This window comes from Staurois parvus, unplaced genomic scaffold (genome assembly GCF_062004578.1).
Source record: "Staurois parvus isolate SC_StPar_1 unplaced genomic scaffold, SC_StPar_1.0 ptg001167l, whole genome shotgun sequence".
In the NCBI taxonomy this organism is placed as follows: domain Eukaryota; kingdom Metazoa; phylum Chordata; class Amphibia; order Anura; family Ranidae; genus Staurois; species Staurois parvus.
This window is the reverse complement of record NW_028318963.1, coordinates 503,660-516,266: the sequence shown is the minus strand read 5'-3', so window position 1 is coordinate 516,266 and position 12,607 is coordinate 503,660. Positions and strand designations below refer to the sequence as shown.

General features: G+C 43.5%; 1 protein-coding gene across 6 annotated transcripts in view; it reads left to right on the top strand.

The window, feature by feature from the left end:
- Positions 1–12,607, top strand: part of FGGY (FGGY carbohydrate kinase domain containing) — a 401,559-nt gene that overhangs the window by 99,255 nt on the left and 289,697 nt on the right. For all 6 annotated transcript variants that reach the window (XM_089659582.1, XM_089659583.1, XM_089659587.1 and 3 more), the window contains exon 5: positions 9,279–9,367. In XM_089659582.1, the coding sequence (XP_089515708.1) occupies positions 9,279–9,367 (89 nt within the window). The remainder of the gene's footprint in view (positions 1–9,278; positions 9,368–12,607) is intronic.

The following is a 12,607-nucleotide window of genomic DNA, read 5'->3' as shown; positions in this document are numbered from 1 at the left end:
CTCACGCTTTCTCTCTCTCTTACGCTTTCTCTCTCTCACGCATTCTCTCTCTCTCACGCTTTCTCTCTCTCTCACGCTTTCTCTCTCTCTTACGCTTTCTCTCTCTCACGCATTCTCTCTCTCTCACGCTTTCTCTCTCTCTCACGCTTTCTCTCTCTCTCTCTCTCTCTCTCTCTTACGCTTTCTCTCTCTCTCTCTCTCTCTCTCTCTCTTACGCTTTCTATCTCTCACACACTTTCTCTCTCTTACGCTTTCTCTCTCTCTCTTACGCTTTCTCTCTCACGCTTTCTCTCTCTCTTATGCTTTCTCTCTCTTTTACGCGTTCTCTCTTACTCTTTCTCTTATGCTTTCTCTCTCTTTCACACTTTCTCTCTCTCTCTCTCTGACACTCTCTCTCCCTTTCATTCTCGCTCTCACGCTTTCTCTCTATCTCATGCTTTCTCTCTCTCACGCTTTCTCTCTCACGCTTTCTCTCTCACACGTTCTCTCTCACACGTTCTCTCTCACACGTTCTCTCTTTCACTTGTTCTCTCTCTTTTTCACGCTTTCTCTCACTTTCACACTTCTCTTTCTCTCTTTTTCTCTCACTTTCTCTCTCTTTATGCTATTCTATTTCATGCTTCTCTTTTTTTCACAGTTTCTCTCTCTTTTTCTCTTTTATGCTTTCTCTCTCTCTTTCATTCTTTCTTTCACTTTTTTTTCACTCTTTCTCTCTCTCTCTTTCATGCTTTCTCTCCTTCTCTTTCACGCATTCTCTCTCTTTCGCGCATTCTCTCTCTTTAGCGCATTCTCTCTCTTTCACGCATTCTCTCTCTTTAGCGCATTCTCTCTCTTTCACGCATTCTCTCTCTTTAGCGCATTCTCTCTCTTTCACGCATTCTCTCTCTTTAGCGCATTCTCTCTCTTTCGCGCATTCTCTCTCTTTCACGCATTCTCTCTTTCACGCTTTCTTTCTCTCTTTCACGCTTTCTTTCTCTCTTAAACGCTTTCTCTCTCTTTCACGCTTTCTTTTTCTCTTAAACGCTTTCTCTCTCTTTCACGCTTTCCCTTCCTTTCATTTTTTCTCTCGCTCTCTTTCACGCTTCCAATCTCTCTCACGCTGTCTCTCTCTTTTTTACACTTTCTCTCTCTCACGCTTTCTCTCTCTCACGCATTTTCTATCTCTTTCACACTTTCTCTCTCTCTGACTCTCTCTCTCCCTTTCATTCTCTCTCTCTATCTCATGCTTTCTCTCTCACGCGTTCTCTTTCACGTGTTCTCTCTCTTTTTCACGCTTTCTATCACTTTCTCTCTCTTCGTGCTATTCTCTTTCATGCTTCTCTTTTTTTCACAGTTTCTCTCTCTCTTATTCACGCTTTCTCTCTCTCTTTTTCTCTTTCACGCTTTCTTTCTCTCTATCTGTCTTTCTCTTTTTCTCTTTCACGCTTTCTTTCTTTTTCTCTCTCTTTAATGCTTTCTCTCTCTCTTTCACTCTTTCTTTCACTTTTTTTTCACTCTTTTTCTCTCTCTCTCTTTCACGCTTTCTCTCTCTTTGACGCTTTCTCTCTCTTTCACGCTTTCTTTCTCTCTTTCACGCTTTCTCTCTCTCTCACGCTTTCTCACGCGTTCTCTCTTTCACGTGTTCTCTCTCCTTTTCACGCTTTCTCTCACTTTCACACTTCTCTTTCTCTCTTTTTCTCTCACTTTCTCTCTCTTCATGCTATTCTCTTTAAGGTTTCTCTTTTTTTCACAGTTTCTCTCTCTTTTTCTCTTTCACGCTTTCTGTCTTTCACGCTTTCTCTCTCTCTCTATCTGTCTTTCTCTTTTTCTCTTTCACGCTTTCTCTCTTTTTCTCTTTCACGCTTTCTCTCTTTTTCTCTTTTTCTCTCTCTCTCTTTTATGCTTTCTCTCTCCTTTCACTCTTTCTTTCACTTTTTTTTCCACTCTTTCTCTCTCTCTCTTTTTCACGCTTTTCTCTCTTTCTCTTTCACACTTTCTCTCTCTTTCACGCATTCTCTCTCTTTTACGCTTTCTCTCTCTTTCACGCATTCTCTCTCTTTCACGCTTTTTCTCTCTTTCACGCTTTTTCTCTCTTTCACGCTTTTTCTCTCTTTCACGCTTTCTCTCTCTCTTTCACGCTTTCTTTCTCTCTTTCACGCTTTCTTTCTCTCTTTCACGCTTTCTTTCTCTCTTTCACGCTTTCTCTCTCTCTTTCACGCTTTCTTTCTCTCTTTCACGCTTTCTCTCTCTTTCATGCTTTCCCTCCCTTTCATTTTTTCTCTCGCTCTCTTTCACGCTTCCAATCTCTCTCACGCTGTCCCTCTCTTTTTTACGCTTTCTCTTTTTCACGCTTTTTCTATCTCTCTGACACTCTCTCCCTCCCTTTCATTCTCTCACGCTTTCTCTCTCACACGCTTTCCTCTCACGCGTTCTCTCTTTCACGTGTTCTCTCTCTTTTTCACGCTTTCTCTCACTTTCACACTTCTCTGTCTTTTTCTCTCATTTTCTCTCTCTTCATGCTATTCTCTTTCACGCTTCTCTTTTTCCCAGTTTCTCTCTCTCTTTTTCACGCTTTCTCTCTCTCTTTTTCACGCTTTCTCTCTCTCTTTTTCTTTTTCATGCTTTCTTTCTTTTTCTCTCTCTTTTATGCTTTCTCTCTCTCTTTCACTCTTTCTTCCACTTTTTTTCACTCTTTTTCTCTCTCTCTCTTTCACGCTTTCTCTCTCTCTTTCACGCTTTCTCTCTCTCTTTCACGCTTTCTCTCTCTTTCACGCATTCTCTCTCTTTCACGGTTTCTTTCTCTCTTTCACGCTTTCTTTCTCTCTTTCACGCTTTCTCTCTCTCTTTCACGCTTTCTCTCTCTCTTTCACGCTCTCTCTCTCTTTCACGCTCTCTCTCTCTATCTCTCTTTCACGCTTTCCCTCCCTTTCATTTTTTCTCTCACTCTCTTTCACGCTTTCAATCTCTCTCACACTTTCTTTCTATTTTTCACACTTTCTCTCTCTTTCACTCTTCTCTTTCTTTCTTTTTCTCTCACTTTCTCTTTTTCATGCTTTCTCTCTCTTTCACGCTGTCTCTCTTTTTCACTCTTCTCTTTCTTTCTTTTTCTCTCACTTTCTCTCTCTTTTCACGCTTTCTCTCTCTTTCACACTTCTCCTCTCTTTTTCACGCGTTTTCTCTCTCTTTCACGTGTTTTCTCTCTTTTTCACGCTTTCTATCTCTCTTTTTCACGCTTTCTATCTCTCTTTTTCACGCTTTCTATCTCTCTTTTTCACACCTTCTCTCTCTTTTTCACGCTTTCTCTCTTCTCACGCTTTCTCTCTTCTCACGCTTTCTCTCTTCTCACGCTTTCTCTCTTCTCACGCTTTCTCTCTCTCGTGTTTTCTCTCTCACGCTTTCTCTATTTCACGCATTCTCTCTCTTTTTCACATTTCTCTCTCTTTTTCACGCTTTTTTTTCTTTCACGCTTTCTCTCTCTCTCTATCTGTTTTTCTCTCTTTTTTCTCTTTCACGCTTTCTCTCTTTTTCGCTCTCTCTCTTTTATGCTCTCTCTCTTTCACGCTTTTTCTCTCTTTCACTCTTTTTTTCACTTTTTCTTTTTCTCTCTTTCACACTTTCTCTCTCTCTCTCTCTCTCTCTCTCTCTCTCTCTCTCTCTCACGCTTTCTCTCTCTCTCTCTCTCTCTGACTCTTTCGCCATTTCTCTCTTTCACACTTTCTCTCTTTTGCACTTTCTCTCTTTGACGCTTTCTCTCTTTCACTCTTTTTCTCTCTTTGTCACACTTTCTCTCTCTTGCTCATTTTTTTAACTCTTTCTCATTCAGGGCTAGTTCACATTAGATGCAGACCAGTGCATTTTTTCTGCATCAAAAACGCATGCACAGTATTTTCCATGTGGCCCTGGTTCACACCAGTCTAGTCAGTTCCAGTCAGTTTCCGGTGCAGAAAAAATGTAGAACATGCTGCATTTTGTTCTGCACAGAACCGTACTGGAACATAGCAAACTGCGTCAGACTGCATGTGGTGTGAACTGTAAGCAAAAATGTATCCGGAATGCATCAGGAGTGTGTTTTTGTGGTGTGAACTGGCCCTTACTCTTTCTTTTTCTCTTTATTAAAGGAGCAAATAAGAGTCTTAAAAAACAAGTGCAAGAGTTGAGTGCTCCACCTGCAAGCTTCATATGAAAATACAGAATGTACCTGGTACGTCAACACTCTTCAAGTGGTTTGCTCAGGCTCTCCCGTCCCACCAAGAGACCCAAGCAACCAGCTGGCGCAGTTGACGGCTGGCTTGACAGCCGAACAAAGCCAGGATTGACTTTAATCGTCTCTCCGCTATGGTAACCTGGAAACGATGACCTGTCATCACTTGCGACTTGCTTGAAAGTCAACGACGCCATTTTTAAAAACTCAAAAGCATTCAAAAACACAGGTCTTGGTGTTTTGAATACTTTTAAGTGCAGAGGAGAGATTTGGGGTATTATAGACCCCAGATCCCTCCATAAAGAGTACCTGTCATATTCCTATTGCTGTAAAAAGGATGTTTACATACCTTGTGACAGCAATAAAAGTGCTAAAAAAATCTAAAGCAACAGTGTAAAAATAAAAAAATAAAAAATAATTAATTATTATTATTATTATTATTATTATTATTATACAGTATTTATATAGCACCAAAAGGTTCGCTCAGCGCTGTACATTATAGTGGGGGACAGTACATGAGACAATACAGTAACAAAACAGAACACGAGGGGTTCGAGGGCCCTGCTCTTTCAAGCTTACAATCTAGGAGGGAGGGGATAGTGGTACAGGAGGAAGTGGCTGTGAGGGATGGAGTGGTGGGAGGAGAGGAGGAGATCGGCAGTTAGGTGAGGGTGGGGTAGGCTTCCCTGAAGAGATGGGTTTTCAGGGTGCGCCTAAAGGTGAGGAGGGTAGGTGACAGTCTGATGGATTGGGGTAGTGAGTTCCAGAGGATGGGGGAAGTCCTGCAGTCGGGCGGAGACCAGGGAGCTAGAAAGTAGGAGGTCTTGTGAACAGCGAAGATAACGCTCCTTATTAAGATTAATAAATAAAAAAAAAAAATTAAAGTGCCCCTCGAACCCCACCCTTGCTCACGTGCAAAGGCGAATGCACGCATTGGTCCCACACGCATGCAAACAGCGATCGTCCCACATATGTGAGGTATCGCCACAGATGTCAAATCATGGGCAGTAATTCTAGCACCAGAATGTCTCTTTAAATCTAAAGCGGTAATCTGTACAGGCTTTTAAAGTGTTGACTATGAACTTACGTTGTTTGTTGGTGAATGGGTGTGTGCGATTTTAAAGAGTGACACGATTGGTATCTGTTTACTCAGCGTAAAATCATCTTTTATATATTACCAAAAAATGGGTTGATTATTGTGTTTATTTTGCATTAAATTTCAAAAAGGTGTATATTTTACCAAAAAATTGTTTCTAAAAAAACCACTGTGGGAATACCGTGTGATATAAAAAATTGCAAAATTTATTCTCTAGGGCCTCTGCTTTCGAAAAAAAAAATATAATGTTTAAGAGTTCTAAGTAATTTTCTAGCAATAGAAAAAAAAAAGATTGTTTCACAAAAAGTGCCAGAAAAAAGCCTTGTCCTTAATAGGTAAGAATGGTTCTGGGGTAATGTTTTTGTTTTATAGTTTAGATGTTTTGGAAAATTTAATAACATGTACAGTATGATTTACAATTTTCTTTTTGTTTTGTTTCTTTTTTTTTCTCTTCTCTTTTCGTCTTCTTTCTATTCATAGATAAATATAAAAATATTTTGTTTTACAAATTATTATTATTATTATTATACAGTATTTATAAAGCGCCAATAGTTCGCTCAGCGCTGTACATTACAAAGGGGGACAGAACATGTGACAGAACAAATAAACATTCTACATGATCATGGAATATCCGAGCACTATAGGTTATCTAAAAAGAGAGCGGTTTCTTTTTAGGCAATCTGCCTCTCATTAAAAAATGCCTGCATGCCTGTCACGTACCTGATGGGAGACTGAAATGACGAGGTCGGCCTCACTTGTGTCACTAGCCCTGACCCCACTGGAGTTGGAACAGAGGGAGTCTAGGGACCAGGGGGACAAGAGCGCCAGTAGATGTTGTTTGCAGCTCTTGCAGATGATGACCTTGGAAGACTGATGATCTTCTGATTCAGGCACAGAAGTAACAAGCAGAGCGGGTTTTGTAGATCGCCAGGCATGCACCAGAGCAAGGCAGGTAGTGGGGACAAGAGACAGGAGCAATGTCATAGGAATAGCCAGGGTCATCAACAGTTGGGCAGCACGGTACAGAATCAGAAGCAAAGCCAAAGTCAGGAGCAGAGCCGAAGTCAGGAACCGGTATCAATCAGGAGAGCAATCAGAGTCAGGTCAGGAACAAGCCGGGTCAGCAACAAAGGAATCACACAGGAACAAGCAGGACACGGGGGAGCTGAAGACCAGTCAGCACCTATCATGGGCAGAGGCACTCTTTAAATAGCCCGTTTAGCGCCAATCTTCACCATGCGCGTACGCGCATTTCCACGCGCATGTGCACAACCGACCACTCTTCTCCGGCCGTTCCTATGCGCATTTCTCTTCACGATTCGTCTCACCGGAAATCCCTTACAATACCTATCTGAAGGTAGGGTAGGAAGAGGGAGAAGTGTATTGCTATGATTTGTGTGTATGTCAATCATTGCTTGAACTACAGAGCTCTGTGAACATGGCTTTTTCAAGGTAACAGATTAAATATTTTTTAATAATGGTATATTTTTAGTCCTAGCAATTAAAGAGAATATATACAACTTTATTATACCACCTCTCTATTGTTATTATTATTAATATTACATCGAGTTTATATAGCACCAAAGGGTTTGCTCAGCGCTGTACAATAGAGGGGGGGGGACAATACATGAAACAGAACAGCACATGAGGGGTTAGAGGGCCCTACTTTTTCGAGCTTACAATCTAGGAGGGAGGGGGTAGTGGTACAGGAGGAAGTGGCTGTGGGGGATGGAGTGGTAGGAGGAATGAAGGAGAATGGCTGTTAGGTGAGGGTGGGGTAGGCTTCCCTGTAGAGGTGGGTTTTCCTCTCTAAGTGGATCTATCGTTTTAATTTAAGCGAAGCATAAGAGCCCATGTCAGCCTTCCCTTACTACTTCTGTCAAGCATTCTGTCTCTGACTGAAACCTGTGATGGAGTTGAATAAAGTCAGGTGTAGGGTGAGGAGTGACCAGGGGTGGACTGACCATTCGAGCACTCGGGCACTGCCTGAGGCCCCGGGGTCAGTGGGGGACCCCATGAAATGCCCCTGTTACCTTTTTTTATAAGCTTTTTTTGGGTGTGATTTGAGTTTGGGCAAGGACACAGGGGCCCCATGATCCCCTATTGCCCGGGGGGCCCCATGAGTTGTCAGTCCACCCCTGGGAGTGACTGTCTACTATTAGATGCTCAGATCATTTTATCAGAGAGAGCCAAGCAACCAGCATTTATTTTTAAAGATCTGCATTTGTATTCTACATACTTCTCTCAGTAGTGATTTCCTTACACATTCATGGCCAAAGATACTACCCCCCCCCCCCCCCCCCCCCGCTGCATTTCTGTCACATAATGTGCCACTTCGCCCATAAAATTGTTGCAATTACAAATGTTTTGGCATTCTCATGTTCATTTCTTTTGTTTCTATCAGTATGACACAAAAAAGTGGAAAATCAAAAAGCCAAATCTGACACATTCCACGCAAAACCCCAAAAATGGACTGGACAAAATTATTGGCACTTTCTCAAAATTGTAATTATAATTGCATTCCAAGCCTGTGACGCTCCTGTAATGTGTAATTAAACTCACTTGTATCAATTAACAGGAGCTGACAATATAGAAATCATACCAGAAACCAGTTAAAATGGTGAAAAATGGACTCAACCTTTCTGTTGTGTGTCTCTGTGTGCCACCTGGAGCATGGAGAAGAGGAAGAGCAGCAAAGAATTGTCTGAGGATTTGAGAACGAAAATTGTGGAAAAGCATTGACAATCTCAAGGTGACAAGTCCATCTCCAGAGATCTTAATGTTCCTGTGTCCACTGTGCGCAACATTGTCAAGAAGTTTACAGCCCATTGCACTGTAGCTAATCTCCCTGGATGTGGACACAAAAGAAAAACTGATCAAAGATTGCAATGAAGGATTGTTGGAATGGTGGATAAAGAACCTCGATCAACTTCCAGACAAATTCAAGCTGACCTTCAGGCACAGGGTACACCTGTGTCCACTCGCACTATACTTTGCCATCTGAATGAAAAAGGACGCTATGGTAGGAGACCCAGGAGGACCCCACTGCTGGCACAGAAACATAAAAAAGCCAGATTGGAGTTTGCCAAATCTTACCTGAGGAAGCCAAAATCCTTTTGGGAGAATGTGCTGTGGACAGACGAAACAAAATTACAGCTTTTTGGTAAAGCCCATCAATCTACTGTTTTCAGAAAAAGCAATGAGGCCTTTAAAGAAAGAATCCAGTCACACATGGTGGGGGGTCACTGATGTTTTGGGGTTGCTTTGCTGCTTCAGGCACTGGATGTCTTGGCCGTGTGTATGGCATTATGGAATCTGAAGGCTACCAGAGAATTCTGGGGTGCAATGTAGGGCTCAGTGTCAGAAAGTTGGGTCTCCGTCAGAGGTCATGGGTCTTCCAGCAGGACAATGACCCAAAGCACACGTCAAAAAGCCCCCAGAAATGGTTTCAGACAAAGTGCTGGAGAGGACTGAACTGGCCAGCAATGAGTCCAGATCTCAATCCCATAGAGCTCTTGTGGAGACATCTCAGAACATCAGTTGGGGAAACGAACCCTTCCAATTTGAGGGACCTGGAGCAGTTGGAGGAATAAGAGCGCTCCAAAATTCCAGTAGGGAGGTGGAAGAAACTCATTGATGGTTACAGGAAGCCATTGATTTCAGTTATTTTTTTTCCAAGGGGTGTGCTGCCAAATATTAAAGTGAGGGTGTCAATAATTTTGTGCATTTTTGGGGGGTTTTGCGTGGAATGTGTCAGATTTGGCTTTTTTGTTTCTCCACTTTTTTGTGTCATACCGATAGAAACAAAAGAAAGAAACATGAGAATGCTGAAACATTTGTAAGTGCAACAGTTTTCTGGGCAAAGTGGTGCATTATCGGACAGAATGCAGAGGGGACAGTGTTTTTGAGCGTGACTGTAAATGGCCAGGAAAGTGAACTGCGTTTGTTTCATGTATGTTCAGGATGTGAGTTCATCCAAATGGTATTATCTTTATTTTGCAGAACTTGCGCCAGGAATGCTGGGATAAAGCTGGTCAATTTCTCGACCTTCCAGACTTTTTGACCTGGAAAGCTACAGGATCCCTCACTAGGTAAGGTGGGGTGGTATAATAATGAGACTTCGATTGTGCGGCAGGCAATCTGACACTAACTGACATGGGGACGGGGGAATGATGATTATCTGCCACTGTTATCACCAGTGACATTAATACATTACTGTAATAATAGTATAATACTATACACTGTCACTGTACTCAAAGGCGTCCCTAGGGTTGGTGTCACCCAGTGTAGTAACACAAAGGGGTTTATTTACTAAAGCTGGAGAGTCCAAAATCAGACTCCCTTCTGCATAGAAACCAATCAGCTTCCAGGTTTCATTGCCAAAGCTTCAGAGGTTAGAAGCTGATTGGTTTCTATGCAGAAGGGAGTCTGATTTTGGACTCTCCAGCTTTAGTAAATAAACCTCATGGTGTCACCCCTCCAGAGAGGAAGGAGCGGTGACGGTGTAGCGGTAAAATGAGTATCCCTTGAAGATATGTATCCCCTGAAGCAACTGCGCATGTGCCGGTTTCAGGTCGAAGAAGCCGATCTCCGACTTTAGCAGATCCGGCGATCGGCTTCTTCAGCTTGAAACCGGCACATGCGCAGTTGCTTCAGGGAATACTCATTTTACCGCTACACCAGGGCAGGGGCAGCGGTCACTGTGCCGGCATCCTGCTCCTGCCCCCCTGTGATGGTGTCACCCGGTGCTGCCCGCACCCAGGGGTGGACTGACAACTCATGGGGCCCCCGGGCAATAGGGGATCATGGCATCCCTGTGTCCTCACCCGCACTTAGACCACACCAAAAAAGCCTATAAAAAGGTACCAGGGGCATCTCATGGGGCCCCCTACTGACCCAGGGCCCTCGGGCAGTGCCCAAGTGCCCGAATGGTCAGTCCGCCCCTGCCCGCACTGGCTGGGAAGGGGTTAGCATTGAGGTCGATCAAGGGGTTAATCATGTGCCTAACTATGTGTAATGTTTTCAGCTTTTACTAACAGATCTCTTTGTTTCTTCTCCCTGCTTTGCAGGAAAAAGAAATAGTGAGATTGTTCCTTCTGTACAGAGCTCTGTGTTGATTGTCAGCAGGTCCCGCCCAGGAATCATTGGCTGGGACTTGCTAACAGACTCCTGCTGTGTACAATCATGGCGGGTGTCCTGGGAGGGGGAGGGGGAGCGCACACCCTAAACCCAGAAGCAGGCAGCCATTTTGGGATTCCTTTGGAGCGCACACCACATGGCACCAGTTCCCTGTTGAGAGTGGAGCACTGTCTTTTTAGTGTGGAGGATTCCCACAGCACTATTATTGGACTCAAAAAGGACATTTTGCTGCTTTGTTATGATCAGTTTTTCACTATAGTTGTTTTTTCAGTGCATATCTAATATTTGTTTGGTTCACTACACATATTTATTGGTTTTGCATTTTTCACTGTGTGTATAGTAGAGGGGCGGACTGACCATTTGGAAACTCGGGCACTGCCCGAGGGCCCGGGGTTAGTAGGGGGCCCCATGAGATGCCCCTGGTACCTTTTTCATAGGCTTTTTTGACTTTGGGCAAGGACACAGGGGCCCCATGATCCCCTATTGCCTGGGGGCCCCATGAGTTGTCAGTCCGCCCCTGATAGCACCATCGATGTGCGCAGCGCTTTACATATATATTGTACATTCACATGAGTCCCCACCCCCGAGGAGCTTATCCCATTATCCCATTTTAAGGGATTCACCTTGTTGACACGTATTGGTGTGTATCATCCAATTTGGGATTTTTGTTTTTCACGGCATAAAGGGTCTGTATTTGTGACCCATCTTCAGATATTCGCTTAATTGCACTTTATCTTAGATTCCCTCTTTTTTGGGATTTACAGTTTTATATTCATTTTAATATGTTATCTTATTATGTGTATTTTACTTAGCGCTGCACCACATGTATATTATCTGTGATTTTTTATCTTTTTGAGGTAAAGGGTTGGGGCGCTAGCAGCTTTGTTTAGGTTGAGTTCATCTAGCGCAGGAGGAACCACTAAGTACATTCACACAACACGTCCGTGCCGTGTTTTCTTTTACATCAAAGTGTGCTTTTTTTTTATTTTCACCTAGTGTTGATCCTGCCAGTAACATTTTCTTTTCTAGGGTGACAATGCTCACTTACTGTACTTAAAGCGGGGTTCCACTCACCCTGTCAAAAAAATAAACGTCAGCAGCTACAAAAACTGTAGCTGCTGACTTTTAAAAAAACAGCCACTTACCTGTCCCTCGGTCCCGTGGTGTGTGTCCCGCAGCTCATTTCACAAGCCGTCCTGTATTCCAGGAGGCCGGCATCTTCAGTGTGGGCACCCGGCTGTGACAGCTTGCGGCTTCACAGCTGGGTACCCACTGCACATGCGCGAGTAGCGCTGGGCTTCATGAATGGTCCTGTAGTCTTCTGGGACCTGTCACGTGTCCCAAAAGACTAGAGGGAGGGAGGACACCTTCCGCTTCTGATCGCCTAGGCAATTGGACTGGAAGTGGGAATGGGTAACTTTGGGAGGAGTTATGCAAATATTAAAGGCGTGGGTGTTCCTTTGATACAAGCAATGGGTTTTGGGAGAAGTTATGCAAATATCAAAGGAGTGGGCGTTCCTTTGATATTTGCATAACTCCTCCCAAAACCCAGCACTTGTATCAAAGGAACACCCACCCCTTTGATATTTGCATAACTCCTCCCAAAACCCAGCACTTGTATCAAGAGTGGGTGTTCCTTTGATACAGTGAGCTGGCTTTTGGGAGGAGTTATGCAAATATCAAAGGAGTGGGTGTTCCTCTGATACAAGTGCTAGGTTTTGGGAGGGGTTATGCAAATATCAAAGGAGTGGGTGTTCCTTTGATTCAAGCAATGGGCTGTCTTCTAGGAAGAGTTATGAAATCCAATGAATAAAAAAGGGGCGGGGCCAGGGAGTGTCATGCTGGGGAGGAAAGTGCTTTTGGGAGAAGTGGATGTTCCTTTGATATTTCATAACTCCTCCCAAAACCCAGCACTTGTATCAAAGGAACACCCACCCCTTTGATATTTGCATAACTCCTCCCAAAACCCAGCACTTGTATCAGAGTGGGTGTTCCTTTGATACAGTGAGCTGGCTTTTGGGAGGAGTTATGCAAATATCAAAGGAGTGGGTGTTCCTTTGATACAAGTGCTGGGTTTTGGGAGGGGTTATGCAAATATCAAAGGAGTGGGTGTTCCTTTGATACAAGTGCTGGGTTTTGGGAGGGGTTATGCAAATATCAAAGGAGTGGGTGTTCCTTTGATACAAGCAGTG